General features: G+C 30.4%; 1 protein-coding gene across 2 annotated transcripts in view; it reads left to right on the top strand.

The window, feature by feature from the left end:
• The first annotated feature begins 253 nt into the window (after positions 1-253).
• The window catches only part of LOC126881910 (UV radiation resistance-associated gene protein), a 97,383-nt gene continuing 84,251 nt past the window's right edge, over positions 254-13,385 (top strand). For both annotated transcript variants that reach the window (XM_050646637.1, XM_050646638.1), the window contains exons 1-3: positions 254-408; positions 466-545; positions 3,431-4,135. In XM_050646637.1, coding sequence (XP_050502594.1) covers positions 471-545; positions 3,431-4,135 — 780 coding nt within the window. In that variant the 5' untranslated portion in view covers positions 254-408; positions 466-470. The remainder of the gene's footprint in view (positions 409-465; positions 546-3,430; positions 4,136-13,385) is intronic.

The raw sequence follows: 13,385 nt of genomic DNA, 5'->3' as shown, positions 1-13,385 counted from the left end.
AATTATCCGCAAACGAGGTGCAATTTTTTGAGCTATGGTAGAAGTCAAAATAACGACTTTGAAAAAACCGTTTCGCTAACTTTATGACGCTCGAATTTATTGACGTCAAGTTAATAACGAACAAATATGGATGTCAAATTGTGCTTTGAGAACACGTCAAATTTGGCCTTGAATAACTTGGTCAATTTATTGTTCAATTTATTGTTGATGTAAAGTGCACTTTTAGTATTATCGTTATCACCGATTAAAAAAGAAGAATTTTTTGACATATTTACAGTGAAATGTCAGGAATGTCAGGTGTAAATGCCAATAAAAAGAAAATATTATTAGCAGTAATTAGGAAGTTTAAATTTTAATTATATAGGAAGTGTTTTAAATAACACCAGGGAGGACTGGTTTTAGACTAAAGTACGGAATAACCTTTACATTTATTAAATTCTTTAATTAAATATGTTTGTTTTGTAGATGTCATGAATTTTCCAACACAAGAATTTATGTTTGAAAGGCAAAGGGTCCGACAATGGGTATCGCTTATTACACAACAGGTAATTCATTAATTTCTAAAATGTGTAATATAATATTTAACTCTAAAATACACCCATACTTTGTATTTATTAAATTACTTCTTGAAAAATGTAATCTGATCCTACAGACAGTGGGAGTAATTCAAGATTTCTACAACGATAGGCCTATTACCTTACTACCGGTACTCTTCAAACTTATTTGAGAGACTTATATAAAAGCCCGTCTTATATCCTTACTCATTGAAAACATTTTACACAAAATCAGTTCAGCTTTTCAACTAATAAAAAATGTACTAGGTACTGATGCCATGTTTTCTGTACTACATGAGGTTTACCAAGCACTAAACAATAATCTTTACACTGCCACTGTTTTCTGTGGCTATGCCAAAGCTCTTGATTGTGTAAATCACGAGATTTTGGTAAAAAAACTAAATCTTTACAGAATTTGAGGTATTTTTTTGAATTGGTTCCAATCTTACTTGGAGAACAGGAAACAACTGGTTAGAGAAAATTATACTGACTCTAGTCTCAAAAACATAGGATTTTGAACAAGGTTCAGTATTGAGTTCTCTACTTTTCTTTTGGATAAGACAGTAGCTGTATCCCATAAAGGAGTTCTTCAATCCTTGCTTCTTAATGCCTTAAGTGCTTTGTGTATAAAATATATACACAGTAGTTGGGTCCAGGGTGCGTGTGTATAGATATTGTTCACAAGGCATGGCTTATTGTAGGCTGTAAATTTTTTACAGTGCTATGGACCCAATCGCAAAATATAGTTCGGCACTTAATGTGGTAATAACAGCCAGATCAGTAGAGTTGATTCTGTAAAATTTCTTGGTATTTTTTTTAGACAGCAACCTTAAATGGTCCCTTCATGTTGATTTAAGTAAGAATCTAGCCTCAGCTTGCAATGCAATAAGATCTGTTTTGAAGAAAATCAATTTAGTATCTTCCAAAATAACAATTTTCTGTGTTCAAGTCTCATCTTCAATATGGTCTTCCTTTTTGGGGTTCTATAGTTGATTTTTTAACCAAGAGGAGTAAACTAAAAAGACAGATTCACACCCAACAAAGTTACTAGAAAAGTCACCAAATTCATCTTCTTTTTTCGTTGATCATATCACCTTTCGATGATAATCCATACATATTATATTATACTAACACATCGCTAAGGAGTTCTAAAAACAACTGTTTTTATATAAAAGTAGACTAAAAATCTAAAAATTCAAGGAATAATGCAGAAAACACAAAAATCGCCGATATACTTAATTAACCTATAAAATGACAAGTGCCAAAATTTCGTAAATAGTATCAAAATTTAATAACAGTGGAGTAAACTTGCCAGCTGTTGGATCAATTAGAAACAAGCATTACCGCGCTGTAAATTTGAATCACTCCTCTTGGTTAAAAAACAAACAATAGTTATGGTATGGCTGCCCAATCTGATGTTATTTTTAAATTACAAAAAGGAGCAATACAGTATCTGTTTTACCTCAGAAGAACAACATAGTCTAGAAGCTACTTCAAAGATCACTGAATTTTAATACTCCCTTCTTTATATTCTAGAAACTGTTTGCTTAATTCGTAAACACCTATATATGTTTTTCAGCAACACGGCAACACCTAATCATAACTACTCCACTAGAAATTCAACCTTTGATGTTTGTGTACTAATCCTGTCCACTGAGTTAGTAAAGAAATCTATATTATATTCTACACAAAAACACAACCATCACAAAAAAAAAATACAACCATCTCCCTTTACAACTTAAATCTGCAACATCTTTCTCCAAGTTCCATAAAATGACAAAAGCCTATCTGTCTGAAAGACAATATTATTCATTAGAAGAGTTTCTTAATGAATAACTAATAAATTACAGTACCTTTATGATTGTAACTTAAGTATTTTTATCTATATTTGAGTGTCATATTTATGCAGCAACTTAAACTTATTGGTTCCTAAGATTGTATTATACAATTTCCACTTTATTAAAATTTTGCAATAGATTGTTTTGTTTTAGTTCGTTATCTTTTATTTTGTAATACAGTCGAACCTGCTTATTAGAATACTGGTTATAGGAATATCCCGGTATAAGTAATAGAAATTTGAGTTCCTGAAATGTTTTTACTAGATAAACTGAATTCGCTCTATCGAGATTCACTTTGACACTGACGTTAGTAATTTCTTTTTCGGGAAGTTCAGTTGTCAGAAGTGACTGGAAAATTACTACACAACCAACGTACCTGCTCATAGCCAATATTATTAATAGTAAACAGACATAAAAATAACATAAACCTTACGCCAATCAATAATTATTTATTTACACCATTATAAGGTATAGGGCTTTTCATTCACAGTCATTTGTTTCGAGCTTCTGTCACATGTATAATCCGTGTATATTAATATTATACACAGATTATACAACATATGACAGCAGCTCGAAACAAATGACAATTGATGAAAAGCCCTATTGATAACAAATGAGAAAATTATTTATTGTACAAAATAAAAATATTTTGTAAAAATGAACTCCACAAAATTTTATGAGATTAGTAGGCACTCCCATTATTTCTAATAATTCTTCTTTTTTTGATGAAAGATTAAGTTGATTTAAGCAGTTAATAGTGTGAGGTAGGAATTTTTGTGTTGTATGTTTCCTATTCCGAATGTGTCAAAGTGAATATCGGTAGAGCGAATTCAGTATACCAATGATCAGTTATTAGAATATTCCGGTTAGAGGAATACTTTTGCTTGGCACGAAGGCTATTCCAATAAGCTGGTTCGACTGTATTGACAAATTGTAATCGTTATTGTTATTCTCTGAATCTTTGTAAGTTTTGTCCATAAAATTGTACAATTTTCAGTGACAGTCAACATATTTCTATAATGATCTTTAATCTTTTAGTACCGCTTAAGGCATGTGTACCAAATAATGGGTTTAAACTTGGGAACAGATGATTCTGGTAGCTTCTACTACACTCTTCACCTCACAACAATGAGTGCTCCATTCTATACAAGTGAACAACTGAATAATCCAAACCCTAAATGGTCTGAACTAAATCTAAAAGAAATGTCAAATCTCTCTGCCTCATGTGTAGTGTTAAGAATATGGCAACATTCCAGTGATGGAGCCGATAAGATATTGGTAACATGGGGTGTCAATTTTTCAGGCCTTTGTTATATTGGAAATAAGATTTCCGATATTCAACCATACTTCTTTAAGAATAATTCTGTGATATTTTATATGCAAGGGGGTTTCTACACTAGTCATGAAGTCATTAGAACTGACCTGCAAAAGCCTGTACCATTTGTTAATAATCTCTTGGAAACCACTGGAAATAAAGTTATGTATAAAAGAGTAGCTCTTAAGTCATATAGTCATCAAATCCAACAAAGTTATAATATAGACAAGTTAAGGCAGTTGCAGCAGTTGCAAATGCAAATAAGAAATAGAGAGACAGATGTACGGTATCTTAAAGACAAAATAAATATGGTAAATGGATATAATGCCAGTTTGGAAAAGGATGTGTCTCCCAGCTCTGGATCCATGGGAAACATTAGATATGCTCCACAACTTCTTACCATGAATTCTTTAAACAAATTACTATATGTAAGTACATATCAACAATTTAATTTTACTCTTAAGAGTAAACAGTAGCGATCAACAGGTAGCAACAAAATATAACTTCGGGAGATAGTATCATAAACTTTGGCAACAGTGGTAATCTTTGACATTATCTAAGATTAATATTTTGACAATATCATAGTCGCGCTAAATGGAAGTAATAGAAAACGATTTTATTATTAATAAATAGATATTTATAAAAATAAACCAAAATGGGTGAACATTTTATGTTAAGATAGGTATTTAGAAAGGTATTTGCATGAAATATCTAATAATAAAACAATAATAAATAATCATTTTTTGTTGTGAAGCGAAACAAATTTCGATTTTCGCATAATTTTGGCACAGTTTTTAATGGACTTTTTCTTGGAAGGTTTCACTTTATTTTTCGTTTGATTTACTTTTTCCATTTTGTTACACTATTGATAATATTTTTAGAATAAAAAATCCTCCTAAAACTTTATATACTCGCATTAAAATTCGAAATATTCTTACGTAAAATATACTTACCTACCTACATATAACTAAAACTCACAATTAACAACAATATATTCTTTCAAAGAGGCCAACAACTTATACAACAACAACAAATATATAATAAATTAACTATCAATAAACACTACTTTCCTATGAAACAACAAAAACGAATTCTTAAATCAACACACTACTGCACTGAACAGATATCGATAAAGATGACAGAACAGATTAGAGAAAATCTGACGCAGGTTTGTCAAAATGACAGTGATAATTTCTCTATGTTGCCTAATTAGTTATTTAGTTGTAATATGTTCGACTTCTTGTTAGAAATAAAAAATTTGAGTAGTTCCAAGATTACACAAAATCTAGGCATGGGATAAAAAAGTTTATTTGAAGAAAGTTTTTTTCTTCTTAATTGCGGTACAAGCTCCTTTTATCAATATTTTATTTAGTTATAGACTAATTTCCACGTATGTTGTTCTGAAGCTATTTCCTTGTGGCATTTTTATGATTAATTATTTATATGGGAAATAAGCCACAATTAAAATGAAAAAAAATAATTTTATTAACGTTTCGACGCCCAAATCGGGTGCCGTTGTCAAAATACAAAATGATTTTGTATTTTGACAACGGCACCCGATTTGGGCGTCGAAACGTTAATAAAATTATTTTTTTTTCATTTTAATTGTGGCTCATTTCCCATATAAATAATTAATCATAATTTCCACGTACTAACATATTTCCGAAATTGGGCTCTGTACCGCCATTCTTTATTATATTACGAATATGTGTGCCAAATATCTCGACAAAATATTCAAAATTAGAGCCGCAATCTTGGAACGCGTTTGTTGCTACCTGTTGATCGCTACTGTAGCCTCTTAATTTGTATCAATTTTGTCCTAAACGTATTTGTGTTTTTTAATATTATTTTACTTATGGTAAATGAAAGTAAAATATTTTTTGTATTTACTTTCAAAGCACATCAAAAAGTAAAATAATGAATGGATGGAAATAATCAATGTTTCATTAACAGTATCTTTACAAAAGAATGTAAGATTTTGTTGTAATAAGCATCAATTATGTGCCTTTATCAAACGCAGGAAACATTTCTTTACTTTCAACTTTGTATTATGCTAACCATTTATTATTCGGTATTGACATGTTTATAAATGCTGCGTTTATGTTGTTTTAATTCCTTTAACTTTTTGGTAAAAAATGGAGAGGTTGTCCAATAAAGTTAAAATGGTTGGTGTATAACTGTTGTTTTTAACTTACTTAAACATACATTTTACCAAAAATTTCATACAAAATTCACACTATGGTTTATTGATGTAGCCAAAATCCAAATAACTGTTGTCATATTTTGTTGACACTTCTCAGAACCCTTGTCACTTGTTTATGAAACATTCTATCTAGATTTAGTACTATACTGAAATCACAATAAATATGCACTAGAAATAAAGAAACCAAGACACGTTGAACGTTATGAGCACTATCAAATCATGATTTACAATGTATATACATAGTAAATCCCAAATCATGATTAACAAAGTTTACTCTTATACATTGTAAATCATCATTCGGGAGTGCTCCTTGTAACATTCAACATGTCTTTGTTTGTTTATTTCTAGTGCATATTTATTGTGATCTTAGTATAAGTATCTTTATTATTCAAATTTAATAAGAGTGTAAGTTCTTATTAAATTAAATTTAAAGTTAATAAGAAATTAAGTTCACCACCACACTATTAAGTTCGTCCTTAGTCCAATAGTCATATTTTATTGATCCTTTAAGACATTAAAAATTTATAGGATACGTCATTACAAAATTCAGTATAAAAAACATAGATAGATAGATAGATATTTATTCATTTAAATAGGTTACCCTAATATACAATAAATGTAGAGAATAGATATTACAAATCATTTACAAAAATCAAATATAACTAAGCAACATCAAATGAAATTAAACAAACTTTAAATAAATTTACAACATATAATACCATACAATACCCACCCATAAAATTAACATAATAAAGTATTACATCACTTGTTTCTAATATACAGCTTAAGTTTGGTTTTAAAAGATTTTAGTGACATTGTATTTTTTAATTCACCTGGTAGAGCGTTAAACTCATTAAAACCCCTGAATACTAATGAATTCATCGTCATTCTATAATTTGTTTTTGCTATGTAAATATTCCCCATATTCCTTGTAGAATAATCATGCACATTTTTATTGTACACTATAAACTGCTTAAAGTAATCTGGAGCTACATTATTAAGTATTTTATAAACCAAAATCATTGTATAATAATACAGTTTCTCTTCAATTGTGAACCAACTTAAAGCCTGTAGCATATATGATACAGGTGTAAGTCGATTTGTTTTCAATATAATTCTCATGCCACGATTTTGTAGTTTTTGTAGTTGATTGAGTTTATTTAAATTAAACATATACAATATAGTTGCGCAGTACTCAAAATGTGGCTGAATAATTGAATTAAAAACTGTAATTTTAGCTTGAGTCGATATATTTTGTGATATTCGGCTAAAAAAATATAGTTTTTTCGTTATTTTACGGACAATATAATCAAAATGATGATCAAAATTCAAACAACTGTCAATTTGAAACCCCAAATATTTAACACATCTTACAATATCAATCTTTTCATTTTTTACTTGTAGCAGAATGTTATCCGTATTTAATTGGCTATATTTGTATTTTGTTGTAAAGATCATTGCTTTAGTTTTGGAAATATTTAATTTTAATTTATTTGATGCCAAGTATTTAGCCATTTTTTCTAATGTATTATTCATTTTTTGAATCGCTACTTCAAGGTTAGTATCACTACAAGCTACAAAAGTATCATCCGCAAAAAGATTAATAAATTCACTTTCTACATATAGGTCTATGTCATTTAGATACAATATAAATAAGAGAGGCCCCAATACGCTGCCTTGTGGTACCCCAACATTGATATAATGTTCAGAGGATAATGCCCCATCAAAACGTACTATCTGCTTCCTATCACTAAGATAATCACTTAGCCATTTGTGTACTTTACCTACAAACCCATAATTTTGTAGTTTTGTTAGGAGTATTTGGCGATCAATGGTTTCAAAGGCTCTTTTAAAATCAAGAAAAACACCTACTATGTATCGGTTTTTATCAATATCGTTTTTAAGTTTACAGAGAGTCAATTGTAAAGCTGACTCACATGAATGTTTCTGTCGAAAACCGGACTGATTATTTATTAAAATTGAATTTTTTCCTACGTGTTCTAGTAGTTGGTCATAAACTGCTATCTCTAATATTTTTTCAATTGGGGGTAATGTGTTAATGGGCCTAAATTCACTAGCTTTATTTGTATTCAAAATCTTCTGAATAGGAACAATTGTACTCACTTTCAAAAGTGTAGGAATTCTACCTGTCATTAGAGAAGTGTTTATAAAATTCAGTATAACGTGACCAATCGATTCAAAAATTTCCCTCACCATCCTTGAATTTAATATTTCATGTATGGAGAACTTGTTGTCCATACTATAAACTATTTTACGTAAGTCTAACATTGATAGTGGTTTAAATTCACTCAAATTTAAATATAAATTATTATTGGTATTGGTCCAGAAATTTATTGAATCAATATTTTCGACAATATTTGTTATACTCCTGACAAAATATTTGTTAAAATTTTCTGCAATCTCCAAACGTTCTCTTAATACATTATGCTCCGCATCTATATCAAAACATATACAGCTAGGAATATCAAAGTTTTTAACATTAATTAAATTTTTTAATGTTTTCCACATTTTGTTTGGATCATTTTTAAACCTATCAATTTTCTCCAGATAATACTTATCTTTTTTAGCTTTTAATAAATTAACGACATGGTTTCTATGAGTTTTAAACAATGACCATTTATTTTGTTTCTCATTTTCCCGGCAATTTTTGAACTCCTTATATGTTTTATCACGAATTCTAATTTGATTAAACACCTCATTATCAAACCATGGTATATAATTTGATTTATATTTACACGATTGAATAGGCGCAGTATTATTAATTTCTTTTTCGCAATTAGTTATAATTTCATGAAAGATAGTGTCAATATTTGTTGTATTTAAGTTCCAATTAACCATCATTAAGTTAGTTTTAATAGTGTTTAAATTGTTTTCATTTATATTTCTATATTTTTTTATGATACTGTCAGTAGCTGTTGTATTAAATAAATTGAGAGAAATAATAGAATGGTCAGTTACTTTTGGACAATCATGCACATTTACTGAAATATTATTTTGGTTTGTTAAAACAAAGTCGACTAATGTTTTACTGGTTTCGGTAATGCGAGTTGGTTTTGTTACAAGCTGATTTAAGCCATATATTGAAACTAGATTTTTAAACTTTATAGTATAAAAACTATCACTAAGAAAATCAAGATTAAAATCACCTACTAATACACACTTATTATTCCTAGACAATACACTATCGCATATTTCTTCAAAATCTTCCAAAAATTTCGCATCTGAACTTGACGGCGAGTGGTAAAGACATCCAACAATCCAAGTGGTAGAAATTAAATTTATCCTTATAAATCTACACCAGTAATTACCATGTAAGACAAATGACTTAACATAAGAAAATTCATAATTATTCTGAATATATAACAATACACCACCAGTGTACCTACTATTTGAATCACATCTAATACATTTATAATTTTCTATCATGATCTCTTTATCATATATATCTTGCGTGGTTCTTGCTTCACTTAACAAAATTAATTTTGGGTTATAGTTTGCAATGCTTGTTCTTATTTGATCAATATTTTTTAAAACGCTTTGTGCATTTAAATATATAATATCGGTATTAAAAAGTAAATTAGGGTCTGCATCTAGTTTTTTTCATCAATTGAAGTTGAATTGCTAACAGTATTTGGTTTATTATTTATAAATTTAGGGACAATGGTAGGCCTATTGTTAATATATTTAATAGTTTTTGTTAAGTCACCTGCTCTAATCAATTCATCAAGTTGATTCTTTACAGTAAAATAATAATCTCTTTGTCTTTTGGTTTGATCAGCAAAAATCTTGATTCCAGGAATGTTTATTGATGCTTTATTTTTTAGGACCTTTAGGGCATCTTCACTTGATTGGAGGATAACTTTGATGGGACGAGTTTTTTTGTTATCAAACTTACCCAACCTAAACAATTTTAAATTATTTGAGTCCACTGGGAAGTCCTTCAAAATGTTTGTTATTGTTTCACTGTCTTCTTTAGTACGATCTGCTTGAGTCGGTTTATTCGATTCATTTATGTTAAAGACAATAATATTAGATGTCCTATTTTGTCGATCCATCACTTCATAAATAACATCCTCTTCTTTTTCTGGATTTACTAAGTTTGTTTGGATTGATTTAAACGATTGAATTTCCTTTTTTAATTCAACATTTTCCTGTTTTACTAACTCAACTTCAGACGACAAATTTTTCATATCATTAGTAAGCTTTTCAAGATCTTGCTTCAACTTACTCATTTCTATCAAAAGTTTAGGAACCCTTTTAATCGCCTCTCGACACTCCATACAGTAATAGGCCAGGGATCTGTTTTGAATAATGACTGCACGATATTCAGAAGCCGCCAATTTAGTACAGGTTTCTGTAGAATGAACAGATTCAAAACAGCTATCACAGACAACTAATTTTTCCTTTTCGCTGAAAGCAACATCACATGTTGCACATTTTCCTTTGCTTGGCATTTTTGCAACAGCGACCCCCTATTCAAAAACAAAACTGTACACCACTGGATTCTAAGGAACACTTTTAACAACAGCTGATTTAATAACTTCCTTCAACTTTTTTGTATCTGATAGAAAAAAAGTTAATAAAAAGCTGATAAAGCAATTTGAAATATGGGTCCCAGATAAGAATAGCACTGGCTAATGGGATTTTAATGCCTTCAACAAATTAAATTTGCTGTAATTTGATGAAAAACGTATATAATTAGGTTAAATCGTCAATATTTTCACTTTCTTTTATTGGAAAATTGTGTACTACCCTTCAAGAAATAATTTGATACCACTTTCAATTTAGAAAACCCACTATTTCACCACTAATTTGACTTTCTTTCAGGAGCACTTGATGTGTTACTCTCTATAGTTAGTAGTACTCTCTATATCCTCAAAATGGATAGTATAGTGTATAGTACAATATTCACAATGTAACAAAACTCACAAAACATAAAATATAATAATTAAAAATAACATTTCTTACAAGTGAAATATGAGGCTATTGCAGTTTGTCCTCAAGATATTCACTTATAGAATAATAGGATTTCTTTAAGAGTAAATATTTAACATTTTTTTAATTTCGTGGAAAGTGGTATTTCTTTTACAGTTTTTGGCAAATGATTGTATAAGGTCAGTCCCATATACCTAAAACAATTTTGAAATTTTGATGTTTTGTGTTTAGAAACTTGTAAAGATTTAGTACTTCTTGTATTATACTAGTGATTGTCGGAATTTACTAGATATGTATTGATTTCCTCTTTTACATAAAGTAAACATTAATAGATATATAGGACAATAAACAAAATATTATAAGAACACTGAGATGGTGCCACCGAATGAACTGAAATCCAGCTTGCTAGTTGCTAGTTCGCTAGGCTCTTTAGCAGCTAGTTTCCAACCCAAACTTTAGTGACTTAAGTTATCCTTGCACAATAGCTGCTGCGTAAGATGCGGATTAGAAAGAAAATAATAAAATTCTTGGAATTTTGCCAGCATCTCTCTTTATCTCTTGGCATAAAAGTAAGAATGCTGCCATGCTACATCTTCTCTGGAAAATTGGAAGCATTTGAGATGTGGCTGTATCAAAGAATACTTAAAATCTCATGGACTGACCAGATAACAAATGAAGAGGTTTTCAGAACAATGAAAAAGAACCAGGATGTACTGACCACCATCAACTCTCAAAAGTTACAATTACAATGCTTCGGACACATTATGTGAAATGAATCCAGATATGAACTCATACAAGCCATTCTGCAAGGAAAAATATTTGGAAAGCGAGGTCCAGGAACAAGAAGAATATCCTGGTTAAAGAACCTCAGAACCTGGTTCAACAAAACATGTGTAGCTTTTCCTCACTGCTGCAGATAAGATAAGATTGCTATGATGATCGCCAACATTCGTCACAAATAGGCACATTAATAAGACAAACAGGTTTGTTGTGGTAATAATTCGAGCATTGTAATTTCTCAACACAAAAATTGCTGAATTGTTGCGGAACCCCTGGGAACGTGACACACACTTTGGGAGTCACTGGTTCGTGCTATCTTTCTTAGATACTTAATGGAAAGATCGACGGAAAAAGAGGAATTGGTAGGAAGAAATATTCATGGCTCCGAAACCTTCGTCAAACCTTCGTCAATTCCTCTGCTGGTTTATCAGCAGATGAATTATTACATGCCGTGCAAGATCGAAAACGATAACGGCAAATTGTCATGGAAGCTATCCACGCTTAAAATTTGAGTATGGTACTTCAAGAAGAAGGTTTGTGCTATGATGTATGCAAACAACAGCTTATTATGAAATGTGAATTTTTAAAGAGACATGTCTACAGTAATGAAAGTTTATCTTTACATTATACAGGGTGTTTGGTAAAAAATGGGCCATAGCTTAACCTTAGATTCCTGAGGTTAAAATAGGTCGATTTAAGCTAACTTACCTTAGTACAAAAGTTGATAATAACCGAAATACAGGGTGTCAAAGTTAAAGTTTTATTTTATTTATTTTTGAATATTTTCTGACAGGCATCGGAAGGAACGTAGGTACTGTTCTCCATGGAGATGAAGGCTCCAATAAGAGCCGAAAATCGCGGTTCAAGGGACTGGACTGCACTCCATATTCTAATTGAAAAGTAGGATTGTTTTGCCTTCGCATTGCAACTGAATAAAAATGGTATACATTTTTATTTTAATGACTTTATCTTTACGAATGAAGAGTATATTATTTGCATAGAAAGTATTGGAGAACCTAAAAATTATGCTAAAATATCAGTTTCATCAGTGGAGTAGAATTTGAGAAGGGTCAACCATTCACTTCCCCTGTCGTACGCCTCTGGTAGTAGCCAGAAACAATTATTTAACATAATTTAGTAGGGTGTACAGTGCCTACACTCTCTGCTAAGTATGACACGGATATGTCAAATTATTTTAAAGTATTCTTTTTTTTTAATAATTTATTCTTTATTTAAAACTTTAAGAACTATGTGTGCCCGGTACTATAAAACTATTTGACATATCGTTATGATACTTGGCAGAAAGCGTAGGTACTGTACACCCTACTAAATTATGTTAAATAATCGTTTCTGGTTAATACCAGAGGCGTACGACAGGGGAAAGTGAATGGTTGACCCTTCCCAAATTGTACGCGACTGAGGAAACTGCTATTTTAGCATACTTTTTAGATTCCCAAATACTTTCTATGCAAATAATATACTCTTCATTCGTAACGATAAAGTCATTAGTTTTCGAGATATTTGAAGTTAAAAATGAAAATGCACACTTATTTCGATTAATGTATTATGCTCCTTCGTTTTTAGCTTCAAATATCTCGAAAACTAATGGCTTTATCGTTACGAATGACGAGTATGTTTTTTACATAGAAAGTATTGGAGAATCAAAACATTGCACTAAAATAGCAATTCCGCCAATGGCGTAGAATTTGGGAAGGGTCAACCATTCATGTTCCCCCGTC

This window comes from Diabrotica virgifera, chromosome 3 (assembly GCF_917563875.1).
Source record: "Diabrotica virgifera virgifera chromosome 3, PGI_DIABVI_V3a".
Classification (NCBI taxonomy): domain Eukaryota; kingdom Metazoa; phylum Arthropoda; class Insecta; order Coleoptera; family Chrysomelidae; genus Diabrotica; species Diabrotica virgifera.
Note: the sequence above shows the minus strand (reverse complement) of the source record. Positions and strands in the feature narration are given on the sequence as shown.